This window comes from Rhea pennata, chromosome 7, assembly GCF_028389875.1.
Source record: "Rhea pennata isolate bPtePen1 chromosome 7, bPtePen1.pri, whole genome shotgun sequence".
Taxonomy (NCBI): domain Eukaryota; kingdom Metazoa; phylum Chordata; class Aves; order Rheiformes; family Rheidae; genus Rhea; species Rhea pennata.
The window spans coordinates 33,662,842-33,675,763 of record NC_084669.1 but is presented as its reverse complement, the minus strand read 5'-3'; the positions used below and the strand labels follow the sequence as shown (position 1 = coordinate 33,675,763).

The following is a 12,922-nucleotide window of genomic DNA, read 5'->3' as shown; positions in this document are numbered from 1 at the left end:
CTCCAGAGCTCCCCACAGAGCGCTCAATGGCGTTTTCTGAGGAGCTAAAGGCAGCAATCAGAAGAAAACAAATATTACAGCTTGCAATCTGAGGTCTGTAATTTTAATCTAAAGAAGAGGAGCTGGCTACTGTCATTAAATATTACAGGCTAAGACGTGCTTTGTTCATCTCTACATAAAAGAAGAGTCCCTCCTTTGCTGAAATGATTCTCTACAGGCAAGAGGATGGCTGGAGACCCATTATTTGATAATGTTACAATTCCTTCAAGTTCATTGTTTGCCCAGTTCTTAGAAATCATCAGCACCTCCCACTCACAACTGGTACCTCTAGATAGTTTGCACCTACAGGTATTTGTAAAAAGGAAGCATTTTATCTTAAATCCCATTTAAAGCAAAATGGACCAACTGCATTCACTAATTTTCTTCTGTCTTCTGGAGCCAACCCAAAGACCGGAGGCGTGAGATGCCCCAATTGAGGGATACGTTCTGCACAAGTGAATGATTTAAGTAACAGATCGAACTCTCATTTGAGGAAAAGGTTCATTCTAAGTCAGTTTTGTTCAGGTTCTTAAGCCACTTCTCCACCATGCAGCCCACACTGCTGCTGGTTATTATTATGGAAGGGGTTAAACATCTGAAGTCCCCGTCGCAGAGGAACCCCGGGACGGCAGAGGCATGGCCCGACGGCCCGTGCCTCCTGACGACTCCCCAGGGTCACCGGTGCCCGCTGGATCGTGGCGAGAGGCTTTGTATTGACTGGAGCTTCTGGCGGCCGGGGGGACGAGGGGAGCAAAGGCGCACACGGCTGATCTGGGGCTGTGCTTCTGAAATCACTCGACCGTGACCGGCGTCTCTCCCTTCTGGGCTGTTTGGGATAACAGTATTTACACATCAGACATTTGCCCGGCTTTATCCAGTTCTGCCTCTGCAGCGGACCAGAACTCCCTGGCAATTAGCAAAACTGCGCTCTCCCACGTACGGAGCTCGGTTTAGATCTCTCCTTCCCCAAAACGAATGTTATTCTAACGGAGCCTAGGGTTGAGCTCTCCCCTGCTCTGCAAAGTGCAGGTTTTATGCTAAATAAACTTCAAAGGACCCAAGTAAGTGATAAATTACATCCTTAAACAAAATGCAGCTCTGTGGAAACTTCGCCACTGTCACGCGGGGCAGCGTCGCTGGAGCCAGATGCTCACGCTGGCCACATCCAGATAAAGTGTCTCCTTCTCCTCTCCTTGAAGTCTCTCCCAGCCGCTTCCAGTGAGAAGAAACCTCCTGAGGAACCAAGGAAGGGCACTGCTCAGCGACGCGCTGCTTGTGGTTATCATTCATACCGAAAACGCCTGCCCAGCGGTTTCCACCTCCGAGGGGCTCGTATGTGTTCCTGCTTAATAACGCGCCTCTGGCTGCGGCACAGGGCAAACGGAAAGCCTTGCACCAAAAGGTACAAAAATGTTAAAGTACTTTGGTTGCCTGAGCAGATAATTTCCCATAAACTATCAAAAGCAAGGTGCCGTTTTCTTAAAGGCATGGAAGGAGAGTGGACTAAGACCATGCAGACGCAGCAAGAGCTTTAACAGATATTTCCTGAGCACTTTCAATATACACTTGTTAATTCATCTTTAGTCTCTTGACATACGTTGACATGCTCCAGTTGATAATGTTAAAGGAGGACAAAGTTCCCTCGTTGCCTTAGATCTCCCATTTGCTCTTTTCCCAGCTTCCACTGGTATATATATCCCTCACAGTGCTCACATTTCTAAGGGTGCAGGATGCTCCTGGTTCCCCCATCAATCAAAGGAATTGGATTGGCCAGTCTCATCTCCTACAGATTTCCAATCCAGCACTGGTTTTAGTTTCGAAGTTTAGTTTTCTAGTTTCCAGCCCCTCTGCACAATTTGCTCCAACCTGTAGGTCCACAATCCCATAACTGGGCTCACCAAGAGCAACCAAAGAAAAGCAACGATCTTAGCTGTTAAAGTCAGGGATTGTTTATACAAAGTCTTTCTTTTATTGGTGGCTTCTGCTTTGAGAAATCTTAAAGATTTTCTGCACCACAGCAGCAAATCTAATGACAGATTTTCTGGTCACGGCATGTGATCTTCACAAAGCTCTTCAAAACAGAGCTCTCGGTGTTAGATTAGTTCTGTATGACATAAACTCAGGTATTTTGGATGCCACCGATATGTCAGCTTCTTTGGGCTTGCCCAGATGCAAAACTTTGGTAGTTGTCTTGATCAGTAATTTTTTAAAACTAAAGAACTTGAAGCCAGTGTTGTGGCTTCAAGGAGGCAGCAGATAAATGGGATCCTACTGACCTTCAGCAAAATTTAGGTTGCTACAGACCAAAGATTAGGTCCCATGTAATTTTCTTTTTAATCTTTTATCTTTCTAAGACATCTTCAGGTTGTCCATTCAGCACCACAGTCTCCTGCCAAGACGAACATACCAAGGCATTCCTTGTGTGTTGGCTCTGAGGGGAAGATGCCACTTCATGACTTGCCAAAGACAACTTTTTGGATAATCCCTGGAAGTTTCTCAATCTACGAACATCTGCACATTTTATTCACTTCATTCAGGACGACTGAGAAAATCCCAGGCCATGGTTGTTCAATGTCACTGCAGCTGAGCCATCTACAATGCAACATTGTTTTGAAATTTCATCTAGGGATTTGGGGATATTTTAAATCATTCACTGTTGTGAGGTGCTCTCAGGTCTGCTATACAGAGTACTTTCCAATGCACTCTCTTATTATTATAAGCAAAGATGCTTATTTCATGTATCTTTATTTAAGAGAAACATAATCTCACAAATTCCAGAGAGACGTCTTCATCTGGTGAGGAGCTGGACCAATTTGCATGTGTTTTTATTTTTATTAGGCCTGTACTGTGCTTAAGAAGAACACTGTCCCAAGGAGTATGCGGGACTGCAATATTACACAGCTATAGATGACAACTTTGTAAGAATTAGTAATCAAACAGAAAATGGGGAGATGAGAAAAGACCTTCAAAAATGCTCTAATGGGAGAGCCCTTAAATAAAAGCATATGACACACAATGATGACTTGACACTACTAAACATCCCATATGTATAGGTAACACCTTCTGTTAAGCTTCACTGGATCCATCCCAGCACCTGAAACGTGATAATCAAGGAAAGACTGGCAGATGGTTAAGAAAGTTGTCGCACTTTGAATCCAATCCCTGGCTGTTTTCATTCACCTTTCAATTCTTAAATGACAGGACTGGACTCAGAGGTCTTGCATTACTTGGCAAGTCTGAGCAGAAGCCGAGAAACACTGCACATAATCTCTGATTCCCTGTCAGAGACATTTTAAAAGCCCCATCAAAGCATCTGTACGTGGACAGGGCAGGGGATGGAAGTGAAAATGGGCCGACTACCATTCTTCTGCACACACAAGGATGCGAAGTTTGCAACTGATCTCACCAGGAAAGCTTCTGTGCTCCCTAGTCAAAAACTAGTTAACTGACCATTCTCAGTTCCAACAAATGATTTTAACCAACCTTTTATTTGTTGCTTGTTTATACAATGGCTGTCACGTGCTGAAGCCAAATATCCATTCGTAAGCATTTTTTTCCCCCACAATACTTACAAAAGACCCACTTTCACCTTAACAAACAAAACAGAAACTCGCGAAACTTTAAAGCAAATTAAAGATGATGAAGCCCTTAAAATGGACCAATGACTCATCTAAGTTAGATAGTTGGGTCTATGAAGGTAAATGCATGTTAATCAGATAAATGTGTGTTAAATTTGAGGAAGCCTTTGTTCTGCACATGACATCTCATCATCAACAGATACTGGCATCATTTGGTCACTACTGCATCACAGCACTCACTTAAATTTTAAATATGAGACTAAGAAGATCTAAGATCCTGGAACTAGTACTGAGGTCTGTATCACCCCAGCCATTCGCTGCCTAATAAAACAAGAACCAAACACAAAAGCCTTCCATCAAAGTTCACCATGATAAAACATACACAGTCAGTTGCAGCTTGGCAAACTCAGTCAGTGTAAAATGCCCGTAAAATTTAAAAAAGAAAAAAGAGGGTGGATAGCTCAAAGCATTGCAACAGCTATTGGTTTAACATTCAGAGAATGTAAAACTAAGGCAGATCCATATTGAGGATGAGATCATCAACAAAAAAGGATGAAGTTGGGTGGCCTCATGCTCCATGTACAACCTAACTCGCATCCACACAGTCTTGCAAATCTCAGCTCTTCTACAGAGAAAATATGAAAGACACCCATATCCACAAAAATTGGATCAGGCCCCCCTCACTTCAGCCCCACTCACTCCCAAACCGGAGCTGGCCTGAGCTGTACTATCGTCGCCATTTACTGACCAGCAAGCAGTTTTTAAGTTTCTTGTCTATGGAGAATAAGCAAAATCGGTACATTTTCCTCAAAGGTCACAAATGTGCCTCACCATCAGAGCACATGTTTTGGTGAGACAAGGACAGGAGCTTTGAGATGAGGATGGACTGACGCTACTTGACATGGATGCCCACCTACGGGATGCTTTACATTTCTGCTGCCTTTGGTAGACCTGCCTCAGCAGCCTTGTGCTCACAACCACATCGCCCCAGCCCTTCCTCCACACATGCAGGTTCACCTTCTTCAGCATCTCTAAATCCATCCCTGCCTCTCTCATTCTGGCACTCAACCTCAGCTCTCTCCAGCAAACCACCACTTGGGCATCCCAGTCCCTTCAAGCAGATCCCAAACGTTGCTGTGATGTTACCTGCCTCCCTGAGCGCTCTGCCCATGTCACCCCTGCTGTCTCCCTTCTAGCCTTTGCTTGCACTCTGGATCAGGTTCAAGTTTTTAGTTCTCATCTTCATTGCACTTCACAACTCACAGCAAAGACTCCTGGCTCCTAACTGCTGTAACTATACAGCCACAGGAGCTAATCATGCATGTACACCCATGAGCGCACACACGCACACCCCTCGACATAAGCATGGTATGTGCTGATTAATGAAAGATAGAGAAATAACAGAAGCCAAATCAAGCATATAGTTTTGTTGAGAGTGTTCTTGTTCCACAAACCCCTAACCACACCCACGCTAATAAACCCTGTTAATTTAGAGAACAATATGCGTTATTGTATGGAAAGAAAATAGGGAGTTTTACATTATTCGTTCAAATGACTTTCTGCTTCTTGATAGTACATTTCTTCTTGTCATTTCTCTGCAGCACAGATATGTCCCAGATTACTTCGTAAACAAAGCAAAAATAATTTCTTTCATCCAACTGTGGCAGGAACTGAACAACTTAATCTGATCATTGTGTGCAAAGAAAATATTTCCAGTGACGACATCTTCCTATGTCAATTGGTTTTTATTACAGATGTCGTCTCTATGTGCCATATTAATGCAGCTCTTTCTTCTCATTTCAAGATTTTAATCTAAGTTTGTTGCTCTAATATTTTATTGGTTCAAAATACATGCTGTAAAATCCATGGCCATCAATTTTTCCTGTGAGCTAAAAATAAACTGCTCTTGTCAGATATGGTTAGCTGATAAAAAGTGTCAGAAACTTTTCTGAATTACTTTGATAACTTCCTGTTTATGTGGTACTGACCCTTGTCTAATAAAGATCTTTTACACTTGGAATAAGAGAAGATACTGCAGCATACTATTCCTTAATGGACAATGCTGATTACTTTTGAAAGCCTTTAATACATTTCCCATATTAGACATGAACAGATGTCAGGGATGTTGCCAAGTGAAATTTCTTTTATGCAATCTTGGCTTGTTGTACAATAATAGCCCTTTCTCAACATGGGAAAAAATTACAGACCCAACTAATTTCCTTGACAGGGAAGAGTTACATATGTTTTCCACTTGTAGTTTTTACGACAAGTTTACAATTTTGCCAAACCTGGAACTAATTGGGACTGTTTCCAAAAATGGTCCAATAAACCCACAATGTGTATAGCTAGTCTAAAATGCAGCAAATGATTGTTTGCTTTTGTATTTTTTTCTAACAGAGAAAAGTTAGATTGCACAATTATTTCATTTAAGTTACTTAAACACTTACTGTTTCATATCCTCCCAGTTTTTGAGCAGCTTGAAACATAGTCCAAAGGTTAACTGTTAGAGGGACAATAAGTATTTAGATAAGCATTGCATTAACCAACATATTTCAAAGAAATGTTAATTAAACAGTTTAAAAAAAATAGAAAAAAAATGCTCACAGTCTCTGAAAAAGCTGCTGTGAAACAATTTGCAAAGACATATTTACATAATCTGAAGAGTAAATATTAGCCCACACTATATATATACTTTTAATTACATATAAGAGAACACATTTAGATGGCTTTATAGGACTGGAAAAGTATCCTGAGACAAAGGTAATGGGCTCATTTGACTTTGCTGATAAGAAACACAGTATAATGGCTGTAACATGTTTCCCTAACTTTGATAATAAAAATTACTCATTGAAAAGAATGTTGGTTTAAATTATTTGTTTAGCACTGATTTCATTAACAAGCAAGCATGAGCCGCACACTGGCTCATGGAGAATGCCTATTGATTAAACAACAATATCCAATATTTACTGTAGCCCAGATAACGTCCTTCATCATCAATAAACAATGGGCTGCGCTTGAATGGGGCCTACGGGAACGAACCTGGGGGAGTTCAGCTGACAGGGACCAAAATTACTATGGAAGGGGTGGTGGTGCCTTGCCCACGGTTGTGGGCTAGGAGGCTCAGAGGCATCTCCTCCAAAAGATGTGTTGGGAGATGCTTGTTGCCTGCTCCATCGCTCTTCCTCCTCATATGCTTTTCCTCAATGTCCCATGGGGCCACTGTTTGCTGCTAGGGTGTCTTATTTTTTTTTTAATTTACAGAAGAATAATTGACAATAATTGAATAACTGAAGTTGGCGAAAGGCCTATGCACCATGCCACCAACAAAAGGTGATTCCCAATAGACACACCACAAAGATCTGGGGCCTGATTCTGCCATGACGCTGTGCGTCGCAGAGGACCGGCTCTACTTCCCCATGGGTGATGCTAATGCTGTAGTGAGCATAGTGCTTCTTCCCACTACTGTAGTTACTCTGGCAGTGTTTGCACAGCTCTTGCTGGACAAATACAGAGCCTGTTCCTGCAAACATTTCTGCTCACCTCAGCATACTTACTCTTGGCATTTAAGTATTTGTTGGATCAGGCCCCCAATTTATAATGAGTGTCAGGCAACTTTCAGTGTATTTCAGCTAAATGTTAGCAAAGGACCCCATCCCTGGCAGAGAATCTGAGAGACAATGCTATAGCTTGTCTTTTGAGCCTACTCTGTCCCCCTGCTTGAGGGAGTGCAGAATAAAATGAGGGGAAAAAAAATCACTCTTCGACATAAAAACGGTCTGAAAGCCTCATTGAACCTTGTATCATTTCAGAGCTATCAAGAGCTTTGCTTAGGCCTTGATTTAATCTGAATCAATGCATAATGCAACGAAGCTGTTCATAGTACATTAATTTTACTTCCATTTCAAGCAGCCAGTTTTCAGACAAACACTGTAATCATTTGGAGTTATATAAGTTTATAATGGCTGCTGGAGGCCTGTTGCAATCAGTGCCAACTGCTATTAGGTATGTAAATTGTTATGTAAAACATACAGGTTTGACATTCTTCATCAAAATAACACATGGTTTTAATCTGAGAGATAAATTAGAGTAAATAGTATTTCAGCCCATAGAGTCCCCCCTTTAAGTAATTAAAGTATCATTCAATCTATAGGTAAAGAGGAAAAATACCCCCATTTACAGCTTTTGTTGGAAATGCTGAAAGATCTACACTTGCATTGCAATATTTGTGTAAAACTGAATTGCAACTGTACCTTCTCCACCTACAACTGCTTTAGAGATTGTGGCACTACAAACTGTACATGCCAAAGCAATTCTAAAAGCTGCACTCTGTATTAAACAGACACAGTCTGGTTTTATATTCTCTGAAGTCAGTAATTTATTAACTATAAACACATTTTTTGTGCTTAAAATATGATCCCTTTTGTGCCTTTCTTGACCACCTTTAAATGTCTTCCTTTAATATTTGTCCTTTCATAAAGAACATCTGGGCACAATAAAGATACGTCATATTATTAACTCAGAAGAAAGGCATTACAGACGCTGCAGATTTACAAAACAGAAAACTAGAGAGTTTTCAGCATGCCTATTTCTAGTCATAATCAGCGGATTTAAACCTATAAATATCCGGCAGCAACTACCCCAGAAGGAAGCGATGCAAATCTAGGCATAAGAGACAGTAAAATGCTTGGACTGGAAAATTTGTAGATATAAACATGGTCCCCCCATCCATAAGGCTTTAAAATAGGCTCCGTGTGCAAATGCTTTCTCCAGAGAAGCCAAACCATTCTAAAATGTCAATAAGAAAGTGAGAAAAAGGATACTTACTCTGCTTAAAACCTAAATAGGGTATTCGTTCAATTGGTGTTTTCCTTTCTTTCATATACTTATAAAGTGCCACAAGGAAAGCCTGCTCATCAGCTCTGCATTCTTCACCTATGGCAATCTTTGATTTATCCTCACTTGAGCCTTTTTTACAGTTGCTGTTGTTACTCTTGGGTTTGGGCAAAGCTGACTTAGCCTCACACTTTACCTGGGAAAAGAAAAGATGTCACATCAGATCTGGGTAACCTTTAATTTTCACTTAAGGAATAAATACCCCTTCCTAACAGAACGGCTTGTTGAAAAAAATGAAGGCCAAACCACGCAACTGTGTTTGAGGGGAAACAAAGGAAGCTATTTATAGAGCTAAATGTCTTGCTCTGAATCTTAGTCACAACATTTTTAAATAGCCACATCTTTAAATCGTTATAACCCATTGGCAATGCTCTCCAGCTCTGCGTTTTTCTGACTATACGTTGCTATGTCACAGACAGCTCCCATCTCTCGCGTACACTTGCCATTAGCAAGTCTAATAATAACCTTCGTTGCAGGACTGACACGGAGCGCCGCTGACTCCCGCAGACACCCGTCGGAGCCGAGGGGCTCAGCTCCTTCCAGGAGCGCTCCGCAGCCAGCTCGGGGAAGACGCCGCCTCCTCGCCTTCGGCCCACCAGAAGAGATGCAAACTTTGGCAAGCCTCCCCTGGGCAGAGCGCTCAGCACACATCAGTGGAGGGTCTGCTGCAGCGCAGGCTTGAGGCAAGAGGCTTTGAGCAGCTGCTTAAAGTTAAGCACAGCTCTCTGCATTTAGCAGAAGGAAGAGGCGGGTAGCAGGAGCCGTCGCTGGTAGACACGAGCAGCCTCCATGCACGCGAGTCCCAAAGCTCGGCGCTTCCCGCTGGCTTCCCCGGCACGAGCGTGCCAGTCAGGAAGCCAACAAATTGGAACCACTTTACTTCTCATCAGCATTCAGAACAAGGGGGGAAATACCCAGTGAGACTGGCTTAATCCTGCAGTCCTCCTGAAGATAATCCTCCCATTGAATCAGGCAAATTACTATTCGAGCCTTCCCACAGTTTATGTATACAAATAACAAAAGAGCACCTCCTTGCAAACTGATTTTTAAAAGCTCTCCAGACAAACCACACCCACGATGGGATCAATACATTTCCAGTGAAATGCTGCAAGTCCTCTACTGCGAGGCAGTGGAGGTGGTCCTGGGCTCTATTTTGGGTATGTGCTGTCCCTTCAGCGCTCTTGAGCGTTGTAAGGAGCCTTTTGATGCCTCCATACCCCAACCAAGCCATGTCCACTGTGCTCCCAGAGGGACGAGGAAGGCTGTAAAAGCCCGTATTTGGGAATTTAGGAGGAGAGCGGTATATCTCACTGATGAAGAAGGCAAGAGTTTCAGGGAGCATTTCAGTGCAGCTGGCACCAACCTTTCCATAACCTCCAGTAAACCATCGACTCCGTCGTCGTCCCCACTCCTAAGCCAGCTGCTTCACGGGCACTCATTGACATTTCGCAGGTAAGCGCTATGGAGAGCATTATCGCAGTGCCAGAAACAAAGAGCAAATATACTACGGGAAAGACTAACTGCGATGTGCTTATTTTGTCTCAGGAAAGCTACCCTGTGCTCAGGCTCAAGGAAAGCAAAGCCTTTTCCTTTACACTCCTCAGCATATTAACTTTGCAAAAAGCACTGATTTAAGGCTAGCTGCATCTATAACCTTCCACAGACATGAGACAAGGCAACGCAGGGTACCCAACTAGAGGCACAGAGAGGGAGAAGTGGCCACAATTTTTGATGTTATTCAGTATTGCTGAAAAAACTCTCCCTGCTGGACATCTCAGGGTACAGGTTTGCTTCTCCCAGGGACTTGAAAATGGATTTCCTGCAAGATTTTTCTCGTGTGTTTCCTCTATTGCCCAATACTCTCTGGCCCGATGTTACAGAGAGGTTGTCTTCCTCGTGGCGTAAGACACAAGGCTTTGCCTTTTAGTTGTAGATATGCTACTGATTGGACTTCTGTAAAGGTCCTGAGTTTCATCCAAAACGCAATGAAGCTAGTGGGAATTTTTCTTATTAAATTAGCTTTAGATTGGCTTACTCCAGTTTTCAGTTCAGAGCTGTAATTCCTTAATTTTTTTTTACTTTGGCTCCTTGCAAAATTATTTAACAGCTTCCTCTTACAAAGTTCAAATTACATTGTCATAATTTTCAATGCCATACCAAAGACTGGGTTAGCACTCCCAATAGGAACTCATAACTTCAATAAATTTAAGATTTTTAATTTGAGCTGTAAATTTGTTGCAAGCTGAAGCTTGGAACAAATTCTCTGAGCCTGGGAACAATTTTTCGGTTTTGAAGCCCACTTGCTAGGTAAGAATCTATCTATCTATCCATCTATCTCCACCTTTTTAATATGTTTTCTCTTTCAAACTGGGCAATTCAGAATTATGTTTGCAATGCTGGCCTGGGCCCGAATGCTAAATCAGATCAAGGCTCACTTATATGAAAGCAAACTAATAGTAAGGGACGTTACTCCCAAGGAGACATAAGGAAACAAAGAAAATAACATATAAAAGGAGCCGCCGGGAGTGAGAAAACTTTGTGTTATACACAACCTCTTTCCCTCCGGTGCTCAGAGAAGAGAGGTCAAAGCGCCTGTTGAACTCAAAAGCGCCCAAGTGCAAAGCGAGGAGGCTAAGTAGTGTCAGATTCAATGAACCTTTGATGAGGGCTGCAATGTTTCATCCATTCAGCGTTCAAGGCACGGGCCTCATTTCTGGAACGTCACCACCACGTGACAGGAGATATGAATGACTGCCATGGCCAAGGATTAATGGGAACCGAAAGGGCCAGGTGCCAGTCCACACCACGCCGCTGTAAATCCAGCGTAAATGCATCCAAGTCCCTCTGAGTCATGCCAGATTTGCCCCGGGGACTGGCAACTGACCTAACTTCACTCTCGAAACACAAGCTTGAAATCTTCCTAGAAGACAAAGATCTGGACAAAGGTACCGAACAAGGAATTTTACTTGACTATATTCGCTTTCCTGCTCTGCCCCCAAAGCCTTAACAATTGTGTTACAACGGGAACGTCCAATTTCCGCTGGAGGAGTTCAAGCTCTTTCGCTCGAGACCCGCTACGAGTTAACACGTCCCCAAGGGAACAGGCGGTGGAGGCTGCGGCAGCCTCTCCACGGATAGCTGGGAGCCTACTGACGCAGGCTCTGGAAACGTCTGGCCACGGCTTACTATCCCTCCAGCCAGAAGTCTATCATCCACGATCAAACGGCAGGTGAACGCTCACGGATACACACGCGCGTTTGCTTTCTCCTGCCAGGGGTCACACACCCGCCAGACCGCTACAGGACTTTATTAAGAGTTTCAACCAGATAATGTCTGAGGCTCTCAGAACAAATCTTCAGGCCTGAGAGCATGCCAGGCCACCTGTGGCTGCAGGAAAAGCAGACGCTGGCAACTTTTAAACTAATTTCCCAGATCTGGCCATACAGATGAAGTGAGAGATTTATTTTAGCATTTGCACTAGGAGATGTAATGAGCAGATTCATTTGGGGACAATTTCCATGTTTAACAAGTTTAATCCTTCCAGCTCTTCACACCGGCCAGACCAGGCAGTTTTAACAAGTCTTACAATGTGTTTTTAGACACTCTGAATGGGCACGCTCTTTGGGGACACTAAGCCAGAAGAGCGTGTGGGGACAGCGAGGTTTACAGTGGAGTCTGCATGACACGAAAATCCGCCCAGCCCCGATGGCACACGAAGTATGAAAGCATCTACATTCCTGGGAGATTTTGGAGAGAAGTTTGAGATGCACCTTTCCATGAGAGCTGGAAAAAAAGCAAGAAGTGGTACACAAGAGAGCTGCTTCCTCCGGCAGCATCTGTGGGGCCAGGACCACGCGGTCTGTCTGTCCTGCTGTCATTCCATTTTTAACAAGTCACCTAGATGGGAATTTGCTCAGAACTACATACGAAACCAAATGCTTTTCCATGTCAGCTAACAGCGAAAGTCGACAAAATGATCTGCTCGTGGCTCAAGGTAAACATGTCCTAATGAACTAAATTGTACAAAGATTGCTAGTCGTTGGCAGCTAAGAACATGAAACTCAGCACATCATTACAAACCGCGTGGCTTGTGCTGTGCTTGACAGGCTCAGAACCACAGTCTCCAAAACACCACTTCTTCCACCACTTCCCTCGACCCAAACCGTTCAGCCACCGTGTCTCCATTGCACCCGTCCCCCTGCCACCCCCAAAATTGGGCTGCTGTCAGGCACTGGGTGCCACGCACTGAGGATAAAAGAAGCACAACTTCCAGTCAAGAAGGACTCCAGCTGGAACAGGAGTATGGCCAGGACCACTGCCAAAAAATTTTGGTATCTGACTCAAGTGGATTTGTCCCACTTATGCTAGCAGTTTGCAACTCTGCTTTCTGTGGATCCATTGACAGCATTAAC

General features: G+C 43.4%; 1 protein-coding gene across 5 annotated transcripts in view; it reads right to left on the bottom strand.

Moving 5' to 3' along the window:
• ARID5B (AT-rich interaction domain 5B) overlaps window positions 1-12,922 on the bottom strand; it is a 100,358-nt gene that overhangs the window by 15,290 nt on the left and 72,146 nt on the right. For 4 of the 5 annotated variants that reach the window (XM_062580331.1, XM_062580334.1, XM_062580332.1 and 1 more), the window contains 2 exons: window positions 8,442-8,646; window positions 6,065-6,117 (listed from right to left, as the gene is read on the bottom strand). The exons of the other annotated variant lie outside the window; for it this stretch is intronic. In XM_062580331.1, coding sequence (XP_062436315.1) covers window positions 6,065-6,117; window positions 8,442-8,646 — 258 coding nt within the window. The remainder of the gene's footprint in view (window positions 1-6,064; window positions 6,118-8,441; window positions 8,647-12,922) is intronic. 5 annotated transcript variants of the gene reach the window in all.